The sequence below is a fragment of the Hemicordylus capensis genome, chromosome 6 (genome assembly GCF_027244095.1).
Source record: "Hemicordylus capensis ecotype Gifberg chromosome 6, rHemCap1.1.pri, whole genome shotgun sequence".
Classification (NCBI taxonomy): domain Eukaryota; kingdom Metazoa; phylum Chordata; class Lepidosauria; order Squamata; family Cordylidae; genus Hemicordylus; species Hemicordylus capensis.
This window is the reverse complement of record NC_069662.1, coordinates 137439019-137461274: the sequence shown is the minus strand read 5'-3', so window position 1 is coordinate 137461274 and position 22256 is coordinate 137439019. Positions and strand designations below refer to the sequence as shown.

The following is a 22256-nucleotide window of genomic DNA, read 5'->3' as shown; positions in this document are numbered from 1 at the left end:
ATACCGAGGCATTGGGGCAATGCAAAACCGGGAGGCAGGTTCTGAAAGGGCAAAAATTCACCAAAACACATGAAATAAAGGCACTGGAAGTGCCCTAACATGCTCCGTGGGTCCAGCAATGCTCCCCAATGTCCAGCAATGCCCCCAAGAGACTCAATTCTGCCATTTTTTGCTTTAAAATTGTGTTTCCCCCCTTTTTTCTAGGGAAAGAAGCCATGAAATGGCTCTCGAGCACAAAATGGCAGCTTGAAATGACCTTAGAGGTCATTTCTGACCATCCTCAAAACACAGATTTAACCATTTTTAAACCCACATTTTCCTCAGGTATAACTGAGGTCAGGTGCCATTCACCCAACCACAGACAGATGAAACCGCGGATGCTGGATCCGTGAGAAACAAGATCCTCCTCTCTCTCTCTCTCTCTCTCTCTCTCTCTCAGTATGGAATTTATTTATGTAGCACCATCAACGTGCATGGTGCTTTACAAATAATGAAAAAACAGGTCTCTATCCCAAGGGACTTGCAATCTAGAAACTAATGCATTTAAAAGAATGTCTTCTTCACCATGATCCCCACCGCCCATTAAGATCATCTGGGAAGGTTCATCTACAGTTGCCACCGGCTTGTCTGGTGGTTACTCAGGGACGGGCCTTCTCCGTTGCTGCCCTGAAGCTTTGGAATGTGCTCCTTGTGCTTCCCCATCTCTGACAACATTTAAACAGTCAATCAAGACACATCTGTTCACCCAGGCTTTTAATTCGTTTACAGTTTTAATACTTTTAACTTGTTTTAAGTTTTAAATTGTTTTGATTGTCTACCACCCAGATATTTATTTATTTATCATATTTTTACACCGCCCAAAACTTACGTCTCTGGGCGGTTTACAAGAAGATTTAAGTTTTGGGCAGTATAGAAATTAGTTAAATTAGATAGATAGATAGATAGATAGATAGATAGATAGATAGATAGATAGATAGATAGATAGATTCTAAGTGAGATTTAGATGTCCCTCTTGAATTTGCTCAAAGATGGCAGACATTTAATAATTCAAGCACTTTTAAGATTAAGATTAATGGATTAATATGAGCATCAAAATTTAAAAAACATGCCATACCCTTCACATTTTTAATCATTCCAGTCCAAAATGTTCGTGTTTTACTTTCAAGTGCTTCTGTATTTTCTACTAAAAAGCGTGCTTCTGCTGAATCCATTATTGAAACCAGAGATGCATCTGCAAAGTAACCAAAAAAATAAAGAAATCAAACATAATTTAGGTGACTTTTTAACTAAAAAACCCCTCTCTCTCTCTCTTTTTTTTTTGGTCACTAATTGTGCCCAGGCCCTAATAAAAGACAAGATGCATGTAATGGGCTGAAACTCATACTACACTTTATTAACGACAAAGGATCTGCCATGGAACAACATAACTAGAACATGGATGAAAACCTCCAGGGGAGGCAGCCTCAACAGGCAATAACTGCCTCCCCCACTGTTGGACAAGCCGACTGGGCTCAGAGGCTGGTAGCAGTCTTCTGACTGCTCGAGCCTCTTCAAAGCCACATGGTTTACTGTGTCAAGGGAGGATTGCTCAAGTCATGCTGAGCCCCAAGGCTCTAAGCAGGTTAGCTGAACTGAGGACCAATCTCCAGACAGGAACCAATTAGGTGATTCTACTTGGTCCTAAGTAGGCAGCCAGCTAGTCCCCCATGGGGAACTGGGTGGACAGAAGGGTGCCAATCTGAACTGTTGCAGATGAGTGCAGAGCTGGCTACCCTGCACCCCAACTGGTCACATATTGACATGTGACCCAGCTGACATGCTGGACATATCCCACCTCCCACAAAGCCAGGCATAATTCCGCACACCTCAACAACACACTGGGTGTTGGGATAAGGAGCAGCTTTCCAAAATTATCTTGCATTGGTGGCATATAGAGTTAGCTCTTCGCTGAGGCCGTTATCTGTACAGAACTCACCAAGTATCCATACACAGGATACATTTTTGCCTTCACATGTTTCAGAGGCCACTCACTTAGCCACCAATTCCAACGTTTATTAACAGTTGAGTTGCTATGGTCAGAGTTTACATGTGGCAGGAAGTATGCTTTTAGCCCTCCATACACTTGTGTTTTACAAAGAGTTATATGCACTTGGCAATGGCTTTTTTCTCACATTTTAATCTTTTCCCCTTGTACTCAAGTGTATCTCTGGGCACAATTAACAAGTGTGGCTTCCTGGATGCCTGCTGCTTTTCCATGCTCATAGACATTTGCAGCACAGCCTCTCTCATCACTAAATTCATCCCAGATGAGTAAGTAAGTGATTCAAAAGCCCACTGGTGGAGGCACATTTGAGCTTCCTAAAGATTGTCACAACAGCTGAGATGGGCAGGGAAGAGGGAAGATCCACACAAAACCTATGAAAGGGGGCAGATGTCCACCAAAATGCTCACCCATCTCCTGCAGTTCACAGGCAGGATTACTGAGGCTCCAGCAGGCTGCTCACTCCTGCTGCCATTGGCCCAGCTTTTCAGGACCATTCCAATCCTTTGCAAGGAACTCCTCCCCTCATTACCCTTGCGACACTTGCGAGAAGCATGAGGAGAGAGAAGCTGTTGGCAAATTTCCTTCCTTCTCGCTAAGTTCAAAACTGGCCCCCTCCCAGGTTGTGAGCATGGCAGCATTACTGACACCTTGCTTCAGGCACTGCTATAGCTTGGGCCACCTCCGGAGCAGAGGACCAGCTGATCTCATAAAACAACTGGACTACAGACACATATTTTTCATGTTAGAATATAAAGAGGTGCCTAATACCACCTAATGGCGCAGCAGGGGAAATGACTTGACTAGCAAGCCAGAGCTTGTAGGTTCGAATCCCCGCTGTTATGTTTCCCAGACTATATTGCCAGGCAGCAGCGATATAGGAAGGTGCTGAAAGGCATCATCTCACACTGCACGGGAGGAGGCAATGGTAAACCCCTCCTGTATTCTACCAAAGACAACCACAGGGCTTTGTGGACGCCAGGAGTTGACACCAACTCAACAGCACACTTTACCTTTAATACCAAGGTGGAGTAACGTGCCCCCCAGGCCTGTATTTTCTCTGTACGTTAGGTAGCAATTTCTCTCCAAGCTCTCAAGTAGGGTTTTCCCCAGCCTTGATTCTTGAAATCCATTCCTTGAAAATATCAGGACTGGAACCTTAAACATAAGAAGGCTGTGTTCTGTCTACCAGATCTCTTGCCACTTCTGTGCCCCATCACCCTCTCTCAGACCAACTAAGAATCCTGTGGTACATCTATCATGTGCCACAGAAGAGTCTTTTAAAAGCCATTGTGGGCAGACACCTGCCAAGCTGTGGGATTCACTCTCTGTCAAGACTCACAAAGGGAAGAAGCTGAAATGCTTCTGAAAGTATTTTAAGACCTTTCTTCTATGGGCTGGCTCACCCACCCCCAGGATTAAGCACTGAGTGATGCAACATTTAGGTGTATGTTTTGCTCTGATCTTATTGTACTGGGTATTTTATGCATTTGCCCTTAAAAATGCCGGCTCGCCCTAAGTAATAATGGCAAACTAGCCGACCCTGCACAGTGCATCTGTGCGCAATTTGGGGCCGGCAGTTACCTCTCCCTCTGCTCTTCTGCCCCAGTCTCTGTTTCCATGCCCAGCCACCTATCCTCCCCACTTCTCCCCCCACCCACTTTCTTTCCCCCGTCCTGGGCCTTGCCTCTGCGGCCAGGCCAGGCTGGGCCCGCTACCTCTGGCCTTCATGGCCGGGCCACCGCTGCGGCAACCAATCCTCCTGGGTGCGTCTCAGCCAATCAGGCGCGTCCGCCCCCCAGCCAATCAGCTGGGCTCTGGGACACACATTCCAAGGCACACCCAGGAGAATTAATATAATAGATCATCATGTAATTATGCAGATATGATTTTTCTTGCATCCCATGAATAGTGATACTTGCCTAACCGAAAGCAAGCTAAAGAGGCCGAAGACCAAGACATCCTTGTTGAGGATTCAAAATGGTAACAGTGGCCACGGAAAGGGATCCAAGGTTTCTCCTCTGATTCTGGACACTTTCCTGGAAGCTGAGGTGGTTCAGTAGGCGCCTTCACTGTTAAAAAAGCAAGGTCATTTGCAATTCAAACCTTTTAAGAAAACACACACACACACGTTTTGCCATGAGGAATGTGAACAAATCTTGACAATCTGGAAGGCACAGTTATGGATATCCAAACTATTATCTGTACATTAAATAGTTCATTTCACAGTAGGCACTAGTGGGTGATGTCTGATTCAGCCACTTATGATGCGGTGATATTCAGCAGTAACATATACCTGTTTCAGGTGATCCAACAAGATATCATCTGATGAATCACAAATGAGTGAGAAAGGAGCAATGAGTCCCCCACCCCACCCCGCCATGCCATGGCTGTATCTGAGCAACACACACACGCACACGCACACAGGCTAAACATGAGTCTCCCCCATCATTTGTGCTTTGACCCATAGTGCCCTTCTTTCTCCCCTTTCCTCTTCCATGCCCAGCTACATGCAAAGCTAAATACAGTGACATCTGAAACAGGAAACTGTGGATTAAGTGATTCTCAGTATCACACCAGGATCAAATGTGTTTTCCCATGACAACAAAAATTCCTGGCACATGCTAACTTAACACATTATGGGCTCTAGTCCTATACCTGCGGGACGTTTTTTGGCTGTATTTTAATCAGAAAGAGCATTTGGTCACGTTATACTACCTGAAGTAGCATAGTCGAGGAACAGTTTCTTTACTTCCTCTGCCATTTATGTAAGTTAGCCCTTAGGGCCAAATTACATGAGTAATGGGACACCCATGATTAGTCTGCCAATGGTTTGTTTGTTTTTCTTTTAAATTGAAACACGGCTGCAGAGGGCTGTGAAGTCCTTCAGAGCAGTGCTGTGAAGGGAAATAGTGCTTACCTTTTTCACACAGAAAATCTCCCCCATCCCAGTCAAAATCAGCCCCCTTCTTACCTGCCTTCTCTCCAGGAAGGATGAGAGAGATGCACCAACCATGTCTCCTTAGTCCATTGGGTAAGAGCACAGGTGCGAGAGTGTGATTTTGACCCGAGAAAACCACCCAAGGGGGAAAGGCTTAGCACTGACAAGTTTTCAATTTTTTAAAAAGTGGGAGTGTGGGTCTACCAGAACATGTGTAATGCAGCCCTAAATCATAAAATGTCAGCCGAGTGAAACATCTTAGTCTGCAGAATGTTAAGTGCTGAGCCTTGTGCAAACATCTCAGAGATTGCACAGAGGTGTGCTGCAATAGAGAAGCAATGAAAGCACTCATTTCAAAAATATAAGATTTGGCATTCATTTCATATCTGCCTCTGGACTTAATCAGAGTTTCCCACTCTGTAATGAGGCCTTTATAGGGTGTTCCCCCCCCCCTTAAAAAAAATATTATTTGCTTTATCTGCCTAATCAGAGGAGGTGCCAAGCGTCAAGTCCTGCGCATGGCCCACCTGGTGCTTCTCCTCCTCCACCCGTTTACCTGATGAGAAGGAAATAAGGGGAAAGGGGGGGATTATACAGCAGCAGCAGCAAAGGGAGCAGCGGGGTCAGCAGCTCCTCCCACCCTCCCCCTCGGTGAATTAGTGGCAGAGAGAAATGGAGGCACCAGCAGCAGCTCTTCCTCCTTGTACTTTAGATGGCGGGGGAAGAGGAGGAGATGCCACTGCACATTCCCCTCCATTTGTTGAGAGGAAGGGGAAGACGTCACTTCTGAGTCTCCTCCTCCCCTCCCTTCCCTCCCTCCCCTCGGCAAAAAGACCCTCCTTCCAGAGGCTCCAGACCAGACTTGTTGCAGAGGGTTCTGACCAGAACCCAGACTTGTTCCAGAGAGCCCCTGGTGGCGCAGTGGTAAAACTGCCGCCCTGTAACCAGAAGGTTACAAGTTCAATCCTGACCAGGGGCTCAAGGTTGACTCAGCCTTCCATCCTTCCGAGGTCGGTAAAATGAGTACCCAGAATGTTGGGGGCAATATGCTAAAATCATTGTAAACCGCTTAGAGAGCTCCGGCTATAGAGCGGTATATAAATGTAAGTGCTATTGCTATTGCTATTCTGGAAGGAAGTCCCCTCACCAAACAGGAGGAGGCATCTCTGGGATGTTCACATCTGTGGATGGGAGGCAAGTGGAAAAGGCAGCCGTGACACAAGAGACCTGAGTCACTGATGTTTCCTCCCAGCACTCCCCCCCTAGGCTCTTGAGGGTCAGCCATCATTCCTCTGTCAGGGCCTAACTTGGCAAACCCAGTGCCATCTTTGTGGCTGATGAAAAGCTTGATGAAATGCAAAAACCATGTTATTCATGACAAAAGGGCCTGAATACCCACTTCTTAGGTGCTATAATCAGAGGTGCACCTAGGTAATTTTGGAGCCTGAACCTAAAGGCCTTTGGAGTCCTCCCTCCCCAAGTAAAGCATCATCCCACACACACACACTCTTACCCCTGGACTTCGGGGCCAAAGTCCAGGGCCTCCACACCCTCTGGGCCCCCTCAAATCATCTTTATTTTGTCCTGGGTGGTGTGGTTTGTGCCCTCAAGAACCTACATGATAAAAAATGATGCTTAGCTTGCAGTGGGAGCAGGGACGTGGGTTCTTGAGGGGACTGAACTCACAAGAATGTAAGAATATAGAACAGGTATATTTATGCAATTATGCTTTAGAAAAAACATTTCAACATGCAACTTAAGATATTCCCATCCCACTCCCCACTCTTTCTGTAAAGCAAAGGTCACACCTGGCCACCCAGCATAGCAACCCAGGACAGTCTAAAGAAGATGGGGGGGGCAGGGGGTGTGGATGCCCTGAACTTTGGCCCAGAAGTCCAGGGGAATTACTGTCTATAATTGAAACAACAATGAATGAAAAGCATACATTACTTACTTCAATTACTTACCAAGAGAACGTTTACAGAGTGGAAAATAATTTTCATTACAAGATCCTGTCTTCCATGTTCCATCCAGATCCAGATAAACACAACCAAATTTTTGTTTTGGTTCCCCCGCAGCCCACTTAGTGTACTTCATTTTGAACTTATCGATCCATGTATATTGTCCATCAGTCTAAAAGTCAACACGCGCTGAGTCAGAGGTACTGAAGACTGATTCATTATCACTTTCAATTCATTTGAGAATTTAGCAGAGGGAAAGCAATGGTACTTATTCTTCCAAGTCACAGCATCTTTCCCACTGGCTGTTGGTGGCATCTACCTTCTGTTGCTCTTTATATTGCAAACATTTTGAGGACAGGAGACCACCTTCTTGTTATTTTTTCTATGTAAGCTGCTTTAAGAACTTTTTTTTGTTGAAAAGCAGTATACTTATCATCATTGCCATAATTTTTGCCATATTATTTATTTTATTTATTCATTCATTCAATTTCTGTACTGCCCTTCTAAAAATGGCTCAGGGTGGTTTACACAGAGAAATAACAAAAAAAAATAAAATGGACACCAGTCCCCAAAGGGCTCACAATCTAAAAAGAATCACAAGATAGACACCAGCAACAGTCACTGGAGGTACTGTGCTGCGGGGTGGATAGGGCCAGTTGCTCTCCCCCTGCTAAATAAAGAGAATCACCACGTTAAAAGGTGCCTCTTTGCCAAGTTAGCAGGGGTTACCAACTAATTACCAACTAATTTACGGCATGCTTGTAATGGAGAAGTAAATGTGGTATGGGCCACATTTGGTAAATGTGGTATGGGCCACATTATGAGTTGAACCTCATAATGTATTTACCTGAATATCAGATGACCCTGAATTCAAGAGAAGCCCTTAAAAAACAGAGGCTAAATACAGGTTGTACCCTTATTCACCCCTAAGGAAGAGGACTCAGAATTTAAGATGACCCCCAATTTCTAACATGAACAAACTTCAAGTGGGGGGAGAACCTAGTCTTTGATTCAGGCAAATACAGTATGTGGTGCAGGACCCACATAAGATATGTTCATCTCAGCCTCAGGTGTGTGGGGACAATGGAGCAGGGGAGGACAAAGGTCCCTGGGCCATGGGGTCTGGGAGCAGCCAAGGCACCTCCTGTCCCCACTGCTCGATCTCCCCCTGCCATGCTTACCCTGTCCCTTGCCACTGAATCTGAGCATGCTACCCCGTGCCAGCCATACCCTTTCCCTCTGTGTCAGCACACCGATGCAGAGGGCATGGCCGGCACTGGGAATGAACATGCGGTGGCCTCCTCACAAGGGCAAAGTGCTTTCTTCATTGGCTGGATGACTCCTTTTTCTCCCTTGCTCAGCCTGAATCCACCAAGTGCAAATATTCCCAATGAGCGTTTTAATGGCCTCCAGAAGCATGACCAGCTTGTTCTGAAGGCCTGAGCACACACATTTATAAGAGCTCATTTTTTAAAATCTGTGTTGAGATAATAATGCCAAAGAGCTGTCTTCATTCTAGTTTTTCCACACTGTCCACCAAGAGGCAGCAGTTCACAGTTAATACTAGGCAGGCTGTCACTGTAGTATGAGATGTGGCAATGTTACTGTCACTGATTCAGTGCACTGGAAGGTGTACCTAGTCAAATTCTCCTTTATCTGTGTCTCATTTGGAGAAAAGCTTTAATCTAATCTAATTTAATTCTTTTGGATGAGCTGAGATGAAGACTATTTGTTATCTGGCCCATTTGAAGAAGGAAGAGAAAAAGTCTCTTTTTGGAGGTTAATGGAGCACATAGAAAGAAGATTAAAACCTTGATTCTAAATCACAATGAGAATTATCAGAATATGCATCCTTAGGACAACAATGCAACACACTTACCACATTGCTGTTGAGGCCAATCCACACAGGCTTTCCATATTTTAACATGAGTAGCCAGAGGCGTGAGTGGCTGTAGGGATCTAAGATACTAGCTAGGTCAGCATTTTCTCCTTCACAGATTTTTTGGGCATCCTTCCATGTCATTCTGGTTTCTCTGAAGAAGTAGGTACCATTATTATAATGGAAAAATTGTACAGGAGTGGTTGATGCAGGGACAGAAGATTCTGGGTCTGCAAAAGCACAAGAGAAATTAATCCAATGCAGTACTCTTAAATCAAAATCATGGCAAGTAGTGGATGAATCTATATTTCCATGCTGACTGAACTTTGCACAATTTCTTTTGATTTTCCAACTAAAAATCCTCAGGTTTTTTTCTCCAGCATTGGAAAAAAAATCTGTATTTTAATATATTTTTCCCCAAGTCTTTCTATTCCAAATATCTGGTGCAATAATATCCTTCAAAGTACACACTTAAATACAAATTTTCCTGCAAACTTTGAAGAGCAAAATTTGTCCACTACATTTTTTGCATTTTCAGATGGTGCCATATGTGTAATGGGTGAAAACATTATTCATTCATTCATGGATATCCCGCTCTTCCTCCAAGGAGCCCAGAGCCTCATACATTAGGTGAACATTAGAATTAGAATATTAGGTGTACCCAAGGAACTAACACATTAATAAGTTTAAACATCAACATATTTGCAGTTAAAAAGAAGAGCAAAAGAAGAGCAAAAGAAGAGTGAAAAAGAAGAAGAGCAAAAGAAGAGCGAAGAAGAAGAGTAAAAGAAGAGCAAAGAAGAAGACAAGCAAAAGAAGAGCAAAGAAGAAGACAAGCAAAAGAAGAGCAAAGAAGAAAAAGAAGAGCAGCACATATCTTACATATAGAAAATACAGAAGAGCCCCAGTTCAATCCCTAGCATCTCCAGATAGAGCTGGAAAAGATTCTCCATGTGAAACCTCGGAGAGACATTGTCAGCCAGTATACTGAACAAGATGGACAAATGGCCTGACTCAGTTGAAGGGTCCAGTTTCAGATGTTCATAGGCAAACTTTGGGAATCTCACAGATTTAAACTCACTGTGAAAAACCAAGGGCCATGGCTCTAAATATATTCTATGAGCCCATAAATCATCCTGTTACCTGGCCCATCTGGAGAAGGGAAAAAAGGTCTGTCTCTTTGTGGAGGTTGATGGAGCAGATAGAAAATAATCGACATAAAAATAAAACTTTGCATAAGATTTTATTTTATTTTAATTGGGGGTTAACAGATTGGCGCGAGTACTCACCTGTATTTGTTTGGCATATAAAGCCTTTCTTAGTGGAGCAGTGAAAATGTCTCCATGTCCCAGCTTCTCTGAGAGGTCTGCTTCTCATCACAACACAGTCTTCCTTTTTTTTTTTTTTTTAGATGACAACCAAAAATAGTAAGAGAAAATGCATTCCTTTCCTTTTTGACCATATAAGTTAATGTTCTTAACCACATAGGAGCAACTGCTCAGGAACCATCAGGAACCTTCAGATATATACTCTGCTGGCACTTATGGGGAACATTCAAGGCTGCAAACTGAATGGTTCCCAAGACTATGATGTCCTCCCAGGTTCTTCCACCCAGTCTGGGCTCATTGGTGTTCCCTGATCCAGTATTTCTTTATTATAAAAATGGATACCCCACCCTTCCATCTTAGAAAGTGCCCAAGGCATCTTACATTGTACATATAATTATAAACACAACATAAAAATCAGATACAAAAATACAGCACTGAAAGAAAACACAGCAGATCAAACCAGTTCTCTTTAGCCAATGCTCATAAGCCAATGGAAGAAAGGAAAAATAATGGCTCAGGTCATCCATAGGTCTAACAAAAAAGTCTTGAGCCTCCCCTGGAATACCATGATGGAGGGAGCCAGATAGCTCTCCCAGGGTAGGGAGTTCTAGAGTTTGAGTGCAGTTACAGAGAAGGCCCTCTCTTGTGTCCACCAACTGTACCTGTGATGATGGTTGGACACATCGCAGGGCCTCCCTCTGCTGATCTCTGTAGGCAGGCAGGACTATATGGGCACTACATTAGGACCAAGGTATCCTGGCCTCCAGCCATTTATTATTATTATTATTATTATTATTATTATTATTATTATTATTATTATTATTATTAAAACTTTTATACCGCCCTTCCAAAAGGCTCAGGGCGGTTTACATTAAAACACCTTAAAATCAGTTAATAATTAATTTAAGGCTTTAATGATAATTAATTTAAGGCTTTAATGATAATAACCAGCAACTGTGTCTGGAAATGCACCAGTTCATTAAGACCTTGATCTCAGATTAGACTTTGCCTGCCTGTTTGTGTGTGTGTCTACAACCCTCTCCTCCTACCTCAGGTTTGCTGGCCTACTTCCTCCCCATCCCTTGGTGGGCTCCACCACACCATGACTGGACATCCTGGCAGGGCTAAAAAAAAAAGCTTCAGGGTTGGGTTTGTGCTTTGCCTGGGCAACTGGCAGCATCATCCTTACCTGCCTGTTTGTTTCCCCGACTCTTGTTTCCCTCTAGGGCAGCTCCAGGGGGCGGGAGGAGGCAAGCGCAATCTCAGACAATTAGTCCCGCCCCCCCAATATCTGTTTCAGAAATCTAATATGTGGGTCACAGCTTGCCCACTCATAAATGCCCTTTTGCCCCTTCTGTGCCACCCCCCGATTTTTTCCCCTGGTGCCGCAAATGGTTTTCCCTGCCTGCTGGATTCCCCTCTGAGATGGCCAAGGTACAGTGCTGTGCTCCATCCTTATTTCTGCTTCTACCCTATCTTTTTCGGTCATTTTTTGGTCATTTTCCTTGACTCTGGAACCTACCCCTTCAATTCCCATTGACTTAAGGTTTTGTTATCCATGGTTTCATTATCCACTGTCATAGGCCAGAACGCAGCCTCTGCGAATAACGAGGGCCACCTGTGTCTGTTTCCGATTCAGTGCAGCCAGTAACTTGCTTTTCCTTTTGAATAATTTTGCCCATTCACAATGTCCTTCCCCCCCGCCCCCCACCAAACTGTGTGATTTTATCTTCAGATATGGCTCTGGCATTAGCAGTAATCTGGACGTGGAGGCAGAGAGGCCACCTGAGTCAGATAGATCAAGATGTTGACTTGGCTTCTGACACTGAGCCTAAGCCAATAACCAGGGACCTCCTGTGGCAGACACTGCAACCCCTGAACTGTTTATCACAGAGGGGCAGCATTCCTTACACCCAAGGGTTTAATGCTCCAATGACCACTCATCAATGCAGAAAATGTGCCTAGCAAGAGATAGCAGAGAGGAAACCAATGCTAGGCTAGGCTCCACACCAGAAGCCTCTCTTTTAAGGCTCCACTCCTCAGCAAGGGGGTAATGCCTAGAAAGGTTGGTCAGGCTAAGTACCATAATAGCTCAGCTGAAACCTGCCACACATGGGAGCAAGTAGTCTGCTCCCTTTGAACTCTCCATGGTTTTGAAAGTCCTGTATCCAACTGCCCAGCATCCTGATCTTTGACTGAACTCTGTCTCCTACTCTGCCCAAGATCAAGACCTATGAACTTGACCTCAGATTGGACTCTGCCTGTCTGCATGTCTCCTACTTCTCAGGGACTTGTTGTGGACGGTCATAACCCATCATAACCAGAGGTACCAACTCAGAAGTATGGTGAAATATAGGCCCGGAATACAGGCCTGTATCTGATTTCGTTTTATATCAAGAAATGAAGTCAAACCTAGATTCTGGCATGCTGTTCCCTGCTCTGTGAGGAGCAAGGAGGAACCTGGCATTGTGTTGTTAAAATGGGATATACAAGGGAACAATGGAGCAATCCATATGCTAAATTGCAACTGGCTACCAAGTGTCTGTGAAAGGGGCCAGGGGGCTGATTCCCTTCCTTTCCTGTTACAAGAAGTCAGTGTTAAATCCTTGTCAGCAATTAACTGTATTGTCTCCATGGAAGTTCACCCAGCCAACTGGATACAGAGATGATGCTTGTAGACTTTAATTCTCACCTCACTAATGCTACAAGTCTCACACACATGTATGTTCCTCTAAATATTCTCTTGTTTTCAATTACAACCAAAACTCTGGATAAAGGTACATAATGAAATGACTGACACCAAATAGGACCAATTCCACAAATTCCATGTACTAACCCTGAATTTTCACACCTTCTGGGGACCAGACTGCCAAGATGTAATTTGCAGCATCTTAAGATGCAGATTTCCCCACCCCTCCCTTCCTGAGCGCACGCAATTTACAGAGATGAAATCCAAAGATATCCCTGGACTAGCTGATATCCTGAATAATTAAGATTTTGTTCAGAAGGTGGAAGTTGACACCTGTTTGGACATACAGGAAAAGAGAAGATTTTTGAACAGATCTATTCAAGGATCAAAGAGAAAAACCCTATAAAGATTGGGGCTTTGAGACAGAGAGCAGCAGTTCTGTGCCTACGGGCATTTTGCTCACACACTTTCCCAGAGTTTGCTGCTAAAGCTGCGGGGCTAAGCAGGAACTCTGTTCATGAACAGAAACTACAGCAATGCCTGAGTTCCGCTGCCCTAGCTGCCTGATCTGAAGCAACTGCAGAGCTCCTGTCTCTGCCAGTGCCTCACTCCTTCAACTGAAGTGATTCTCTCCAGCCTCCAGCCTCGGATCCTGGTAATATGCTACAAACTTTGGGAATTCCCTTCATCTTTTCCCCTTCTCCTGCTCCCTTCCCCTTTTCCCTTCTACTAATCTCTGATCTCCCCCAAAACCTTATCAACCCGCAGCCTTCCCCCCCACCCCTTTTCATTTTCCGCCTGTATCTAAACTGTACTAGACTCTAGGAAGATTTAATTACACACACATAAATTTAGTTAGGCACACTGGGTGGGATATTGGTATTGGCTAGATGTTCTGTTTTAATACTGTTAGCAATTCTACTTTGCTAGGTTGTTGTTAAGCCTTTTATGTTCAATAAAGCCCATTGAACCTCTTTGAGGACTAGTTTGATCTCCTTTCTTCCTTGCGCCCAGATCCAACATGGGTCACCATATAAAGAACTTGATGACATTGTGGGCCAGACCTGATTTTGTATACTAGCTAATGAGCATATTTGGTGTATAAGTCAGGCCTGGTCTTTAACAGACTCCCCAGAACTGCTTCCTCCACATTCGCCCTTGAGCTCTGCAGATTGTCCCCCGAGACTGGAAAAGAGGATTAAACAAACTAGACGTGAAACAGCAGCATTCCTAACATACAAGAAAGTTAGCAAAACATGTAATCAAATACCTACCCTGTCTGAATCATATGTGGATGGGAAACCCTTGGCCCAGTTTGTGTAGAAGACTCCTCTCCCATCTGTCCAGAGGTACATTTGCTCCTGATTAATATCATTTAGTCCTATCCATACATCCGTTTGGAAATTATATAAATGGGAAGTGAGAAAGGCTAAAAGAAAAGAGGGGGGAGAAAGCTGACACAGCTTTCTGTGAAAATGAGGCACAGCATTTACCTCAATACACTGTCTTGTAGCACAGAATTTTGGAATGAAATAGGAGAAAGAGAAAGGCTTGAACATTATACTGAAACAGATATAAAATTAAGAGTTTAGGACTATGAGAAAACCACAAGCGGAAGTTTGATATTTTGATTTAAGGGTGCAGATAAAGTGATGGGAAATAAGCTGACTGGCATTAGATACTTCATAACGGCAAAGTTTGAGCATTAGGTCTCATTCAGATATTGCGTGGTTCCCATACTGCAAGCAACTGTACACTTTTCTTACCCAGTTACGTAATTCAAATTTATTTTATTTAATCTTGATGTAATCAGCGGAGGAAAGGTAAAAGTGGGGTTAATTTACTGACTAAATTAGACATGACTAAGCACCATTGAAATCACTGAGATAAGTTAGTCATCCCATTGATTTTAATGGGCTTTTATAATAACTAACTTGGTGTGGATGTTACTCATTATATTGGGACTGGGTAAACTTGGCCTTCCAGATGTTGTTGAACTACAACTCCCATCATCCCCACCCACAATCCAGGATGATGGGAGTTGTAGTTCAGCAACATCTGGACTACAGATGTTGTCCAAACATCTACAGGTTTGCCCAGCCCTGCATTATATTCTACTACCAGTATAGCCTTCCATTTAAAATAATAGGTTTTATTGGCATTGTAGGGCAGTATATAGAATGAGATGGATTTTAATTTAATTTAATTTTTTGCATTTATATCCCACTCTTCCTCCAAGGAGCCCATGGTTATGTGTGTGTGTTTCCCTTTTGCTTCCCAGGGCTGCTTTAGAACAAGAAAGTGGTAATGGTACCTTATTTTCAAACATAAGCCATGATTCCGGAAATCCCCTTGGGACAGACTGGCATAAGAGTAGGTGAATGGCATATTAGTTCCAAAAAAATATAAAGTCACAAAACAGGTAAAGTGATATTTTGCAAGTATTAGCTGAGCTTTCGTCTACTGACATGAAGATGTCATACCTTGGGTCCTTTCGTTACTTATTGTAGCCAAATTTCCTTTTAAACGTACACAAACTGTTCGTGCATCACCCCAACTCTTTTGCTCTTCTTCCTTAAGTCCAAAAAATTTATAGCACTAAAAAAAAAAAAGGAAAGTGAACAACAGTTTAATAAAAAAAAGTAATCTGAGCATATTTATGGGTTTCATCATCTCAAACAAGTGGAGTAGAAGCAACCCCATTTGTTTAAGTTGCCACATTGCAACTCAGTCAGCAGATGTGAACCTACATGTATAGCCCCTCCAATTCATTTCTTTTCAAGGCCTATTGACAACCCCTTCCCTTGCTTACTGTGCTGAGTAGGAGCCCAGGTGTGCTACATAGCTGGTGAAAGATGGGAAGAGTGACAGGACCAGGGATAGATAGATAGATAGATAGATAGATAGATAGATAGATAGATAGATAGATAGATAGATAGATAGAGTGTGCGCTCTCTCGCTCTCCACACATACCACCCCCATTGCATAATTGCATTAAGCTGTGCAGGTCACATTCCTTGGGAGAAGGCTTAATGAAGCTGTGCTGTCTTGGCCTACTCTGCACACGTGGCTGGCATGATGGTGACACACACGTGCAATGAAGACAGACTCCTAGTTGTGCAGACATAGCAAGAAAGAAGTTGTGACTGGAGAAATAAAGGCTGGAAACATCCAGAAAGATATGGAGGGCAGAGGAAAGTCCATCCGAAAGTCCAATATTGATATTTTTAAACCCCAGCAAACTCAGGACACCTTTTCTTTAACTTGCTGGTAACATTATATTAATCATACTACAGGGCTGCAGGGGTGGAGCTATAACTGGGCAGATGAGTCCAAAGAACATAGGCCGCCCTGCCTCTGGGGCTGCCTTTTTCCTCTCCCCTGGTCTCCCCACCTTCTGGCCAGCCACTCATGCTGCTGCCACTCCACGAACTTGCTTGCCATGCCGCCCCCATTCGCCGCTCCCACTGCCCCCTCGCCAGGCTCCTCCTGGCTATGGGAATCAGAAAATTCCCAAATGGACCCTTCTTGCTTCCCACTGACCAGGAGGAAACTGGCGAGAGGCGGTGGGAGCAGTGTGTGGCACAGCCATGAGAGAGTTGGGAGCCTTGTGCCATGGGGGGAGGGACTGTGATGCAAAGGGGCCACCTTTGTTCATGCATTGAACACGGGCCCTCTCTTTGCCACTGCATGGCTCTGAATATTCAACTGACCCACCCACTTGGGAAAAGAAGCACACAGGACTCTGGCTGGTCACTCTTTATAGGGGCCAGGAAAGAATTTTTAAGGCTACCTCCAATTTGCCTTTGGGGCTAGTTTGTCTTTTGCCTTCCACTGGGTGCTGTTTATTCTGGGGTGCAGCTTGTATGCTATGCTTTTGTCTGGTTCATTTTGGCTTTTGTTTATGGTTCATTTTTTTAATTAAAACTTTAGCAAGGAGACCAGTATGGACATGGAGGATGGCACCAATATGGTGAGAGCGGGAAGGTGCCTAGAAGATCCAACTCAGCTAAAGTAAGGAGGGGTAGCTGGATAGATGGAGGTGCTCAAGAGTGGGATTGCTCTCTAGGTTTGTTGCCAAGGTATGTGCAATCAGCAGAGTTTTTCGGCATCTCATATGAGAAAGCTACTTCACACTTGGCTCTTTCTGCAAGGAGGATAGATTCCAACTCAAGTGGAGCTCAAGATGAAGTTTCGATGTGCCAGGGGGACATTGCATTGGTCTATCCATGCCAATCTCCAGGGGCAGCTCATTGAGGGGAAGGGTTAAAATTCTCACTCTACTCCAATTAGTCTTATCTTATGTATGTATATATGCCATATTCTTTCAATAAAGTTGTGCCTTATTTAATCTCAGCTATTGGTATCTTTCTTTCCCTCCCATTTGTAACACAAGCATGTGCATGTATGTGTGTGTGTTTCCCTTTTGCTTCCCAGGGCTGCTTTAGAACAAGAAAGTGGTAATAGTACCTTATTTTCAAACATAAGCCATGATTCCGGACATCCCCTTGGGACAGACATCGTTGTAGGAGCAACTGTTGCATTGACAGAACTGTTGTGTCGTTCGCATATGAAAGGATGTGGGTAACCGCAATTTACATCATTCCAAAGACCTGAACATGAAAGAACAAGTGACTGAAATCGAGTAATTCGTCATTAAAAAAAAAACCCCACACATCTAAGTGAGTGGATTGGATTTAGAAAAACTATTCATCATATTGAACAGATTTCATATACTAGATTTGACATTAAGAACGTAAGAACAGCCTTGGCTGGATCAGGCCCAAGGCCCTTCTAGTCCAGCATCCTGTTTTGCACAGTGGCCCACCAGATGCCGCTGGAAGCCTACAGGCAGGAGTTGGGGGCATGCCCTTTCTCCTGCTGTTACTCCCCTGCAACTGGTACTCAGAGGCATCCTGTCTTTGAGGCTGGAGGTAGCCTATAGCCCTCCGACTAGTAGCCGTTGACAGACCTCTCCTCCATGAAGTTATGCAAACCCCTCTTAAAGCCTTCCAAGTTGTTGGCTGTCACCACATCTTGTGGCAGAGAATTCCACAAGTTGATTGTGCATTGTATGAAAAAAATACTTTCGTTTGCTGGTCCTAAATTTCTTGGCAATCAATTTCATGGGATGACCCCTGGTTCTAGTGTTATGTGAGAGGGAGAAGGATTTCTCTCTATCCACTTTCTCCATACCATGCATGATTTTATAGGCCTCTCTCATGTCTCCCCGCAGTCATTTTTTCCCTAAACTAAATAGCCCCAGGTTCAGCACTTTGCTGGAGAGAAAGATTTCACAAAAGTCTAGAGAACTTTTCACAGCGAAATCTTTTATCTAAAGATTTCACAAAAGTCTAGATAAGGGAGGGGATGTTTTGAATTCTTGGAGTAAAGTAATCTGAATAGAACATGGCATCTGGATTAGATGAAAATGGAAGTTTAAGCTAAGTGTCATCTGCATACTGATGGCATCCAACTCCAAAACTCTGGATGGCCTCTCCCAGCAGTTTCATGTAGATTGTAAAGAGGACAAGAATATAAACCTGCAGAACACCATTCATAGTACAAATGCCAGGACGCTGAACAATCAGGTAGATTCCACTTTCTGGAATTTACCTGACAAGTAAGAGCAGAACCAGTGGATCATGACTGTGGTAATAGTTGGTATACACTTCAGGGCCACTAGGTGGCACTGTGTGGGGAGAAGGGGAAGGTTTTGAAAGGGAAGATTAAAGTTAGTTTCTGTTTCAGCTCAACATGGTGTCCAGGCTCTTTGTTATCTCCACAATGTTGTCTACAACTCCAACTAAAGAAAGATCATCCAAAGGGATACTATGACTGACAGTATCAAAAACTTCTCTGGGGTTCAAGAGAATGAGGAGCCAAAGATGTCATTATCTTGTTGTAGATTGTGCCCCAGACCAATGAAAACAATTTCGGCCCTCAAACCAAGCCAGACTAAAATGGATCCAGAAAAACCAGCACATCCAGAAATGAGTGGAGTTTTAATGCTCCCAGTCAAGAACCTAATGTGGAAAGAAGTGCTGGTCCGGATTCACAGACCTTGAAGTTTCAATTCTAAAGGTTCCTGATCAGTGAAATTCACAGTCAGAAGAATCACATTGTGTAGCATTTACAGAGGATACTACAGATACAGAGATGGGTTAAGAAGAGACAACATGGAATCCAAGCAGAGTGGTAGGTGTTGGTAATGCTAGTAAGCTCTAGCATATTACAATTCACCAGTGGCGTAACTAGGGAAAACGGTGCCCAGGGCAAGCACTGAAATTGGGCCCCCCCCGCCGCACCCCAACATACATCTGAGTGACACACATGTTTCAGAAAACTTTTATTTTAAAAATTTGAAAAATTACAAAAATTACCAATATCATACATGTGGTCAAGCTCCTATCTACCACTTCAGATTTATTTTTTAAAACTATCCAAATTGTGGGGCTATCATGAATTTGTTTGGATAGCTCAGGTTAAAATGCTGGAAAACGACAAATTTCAGTATGCTGGGGCTCATGAAATCCCCAAATATTATGTGGAGTTGTACTTGGAAAAACTAAAAGAAGTTCCTGTCTAATTCTCTGCTATGCATTGTAGCATCACAATTACATAAGTTTTAAAAATAAATGGAGAATTTGACTTTTCCCAGATACTCTGAAAATAATTAAATGATATGCAGAGTAAACTGTGTCACTGCTTGGAATATATTCTAGTATTTCAGAAAGACAGTAAAAATGAGAGAAAGAGCAAGAAACTCCCAGTGGGCCTTAATACTAAGGATTTCACATTGATTCAAAGACAAACTGACCATTAATAGCCATATTATTAAGACATCAAATTTAACTCACTTATCACAAGAAGCAAAGTAAGAGCAAATGGATACAATCTTAGCTCATAAACTTCAGCTCAGTATTCACAAGCCCTTATTCTCTGTACATAGTGCCAATCTGAATATGTGTACAGTGACATATTATATTAATTTTTTAAAAAAATTACCTGTAGCCCCTTCGGGGGACATCTTAAAGGCTGTGGGGGGTCTGCAAAGTTTCCCCCTCCTCCCACTGGCCTCTAGGGCCTCACAGGCACCATTTGAGCATGTGCGGTGGTCATTTTTTTATTTTTATTTTTAAAATGGCCACTGAAAACAAAATGGCCACTGTGCATGCTCAAATGGCCTCTGCGAGGCGTGGCATGCCCTAGGGCCTCACAGAGGCCATTTGAGCATGCCCAGTGGCCATTTTGTTTTTGGTGGCCATTTTTAAAAAATTATTTAATTTTAAGAAATTGCGCCCCCCTTCAAGTGGCGCCCGGGGCATGTGCCCCCCCGCCCCCCTATAGATACGCCCCTGCAATTCACCCTGACATAAACAAGTTTGCGTTCCACATACTATTTTTCTTATTCAGTCAGAGAAGGGCAGGAAATTTTTAGGGTAAGGGTTGCCCACCCTTGTCTTTCCCTTCTGATACCATCTATGCACTTTTTCTGGGTTATACCATTTTAGATCCCAGGTAGGGGATCACATATTTTAATGCTTTGCATTTTTCCCCAAGAGGGTGGCACTGAAAATGCCACCAACCCACCCCAAACACGATCTGAAGCTGAAATCATACAGCCCAACTAAAGCTGCACCAGCAGAAGCTGATTCTTCTGACTGTGAATTTTAGCACTCAGGAAACTGCAGAACTGGGATTCCAAGGCTCAGTTATATTTCTGAATCACCACTCCCACCTAGAGCCCAGTATACTGTGACAGAAAAGCTGCTAAACTAATAGAAACCCATTCTGAAGGCACAACTCATTGCTCATTATGCCATTACAGCAACAGCACAAGAGAATTGGGGCTAGCAGAGAGACAGTAAAAGCAAAACACAGAAATTCATCAGCAGAAATTCCAAAGGCATCAAATGTGTGCAAAGAAGATCAGTCACACACTGCTCCATTATACTCACAGCCCAGCAGAGTTTTGAACATGGTAGTACATAGATAGTTATTGTACTATACTCAAAAATATAATCTATTGACAATGGTCAAGCCCACTCACCTGTTGATTTGTAAATAACCACACAGTTTTCATCATTGTTTGCAAAGTTGGGTTCATGTGGTGACCAGGCGACATATTTCACAGGAGTTCCATCCATCCAGCTTAAAAACAAAATATTCATTGATATTATCTCTTCTCAACATGGCCTTGAGTTATCACAATGAATCTTGGTATGACACAAATCTCCATTTCATGTTAATATACAGCTTGACCTCGCCACTGCCCCCTCCCATTTCAGTGAGTGTGGAGGGGAAATGTAGATACATAATTGCCTTTTACCAACTACGCTTTTTACCAACTACGGCTGGCATGCCAGCTGCAACCCTACTTGGAGAAGTTGGACCTGACCTCAGTCACTCATGCGTTTGTAACATGCAGATCAGACTACTGCAATGTGCTGTACGTGGGGCTGCCCTTGAAGACTGTTCAGAAGCTTCAGCTGGTCCAGAATGCTGCTGCAAGGATGCTCGTGGGTGCAAGTCATTTCATGAGTACCCCACCCATCCTGCAGCAGCTTTATTGGCTATCAGTCCGCTTCCGGGCTAGATTCAAGGTGCTGGTCTTGACCTTTAAAGCTCTACACAGCTTGGGACTGGGGTACCTGTCGGACCGCATTCGCCCCTATGAATCTGCCAGGGCCCTCTGTTCGTCGTCTCAGGCCCTGCTCATGGCCTCACCACTAACAGAGATCCGGTTGGTGGGGACTAGAGACGGCCTTTTTGCTTGTGGCCTCTCGGCTTTGGAATGCCCCCCCCCCCGAAGAACTTTGCCATGCTTCCTCCCTTAGTGTTTAAAAACAACAACTAAAAACACACCTTTTTAAGGAGGCTTTTTAATGTTCCATTTTTTTTATATATGGTAGGTTCTTTAGTTTTATAACTCTCAGTTTTTTAGCTTTTAAATATTTTTTAATTTGAACTTTAAACTAATTGTGATTTTTAACCTGACTTTTATCTTTACTCAATTTGATTTATTTTATTACTTTTATTGTTGTGAGCTGCCCCGAGCAGTAGTGTATTGGAGGGCGGGGTATAAATATTTTAAATAAATAAATAAAAATAATCTGAAGCAAGACCTCTGAACAATATGATCAATTATTTATACAGCACTTATACTCTACAGTGTTTGTTTTTTAAATGGCATGAATATAAGAAGTGGTGACATAATACTGTGGTATTTTTGTTTTACTTACCTAACCTCCTTATCAATACTCAGTTGTAAACCAATGAAGTAAGAATTGTCCTGTTCAGTTTTTGAAATCTAAAGCATGAAGATGAAAATATATTATTGACATGCTCTCATACAATAAGGATTATGTTTTCAGGAAGTTACTGCAGAAAAAAAATGGCCCACGCTAATGTCAT

At 43.4% G+C, this 22256-nt stretch overlaps 1 protein-coding gene across 4 annotated transcripts in view; it reads right to left on the bottom strand.

Annotated features, from left to right (window-relative positions):
- MRC1 (mannose receptor C-type 1) overlaps positions 1 to 22256 on the bottom strand; it is a 78612-nt gene that overhangs the window by 8035 nt on the left and 48321 nt on the right. For 3 of the 4 annotated variants that reach the window (XR_008310121.1, XM_053263477.1, XM_053263478.1), the window contains exons 18-27: positions 22085 to 22152; positions 20893 to 20993; positions 17310 to 17452; positions 15323 to 15437; positions 14114 to 14268; positions 10112 to 10214; positions 8823 to 9052; positions 6950 to 7115; positions 3964 to 4113; positions 1115 to 1231 (exon numbers count right to left, since the gene is read on the bottom strand). Coding sequence is in view for 3 of the 4 variants with exons in the window: in XM_053263477.1 (XP_053119452.1) it covers positions 1115 to 1231; positions 3964 to 4113; positions 6950 to 7115; positions 8823 to 9052; positions 10112 to 10214; positions 14114 to 14268; positions 15323 to 15437; positions 17310 to 17452; positions 20893 to 20993; positions 22085 to 22152 (1348 nt within the window). In the remaining variant the exon portion in view is untranslated. Of the gene's footprint in view, positions 1 to 1114; positions 1232 to 3963; positions 4114 to 6936; positions 7116 to 8822; positions 9053 to 10111; positions 10215 to 14113; positions 14269 to 15322; positions 15438 to 17309; positions 17453 to 20892; positions 20994 to 22084; positions 22153 to 22256 lie in introns of those variants that run through there. The other variant, XM_053263479.1, reaches the window with a different exon arrangement.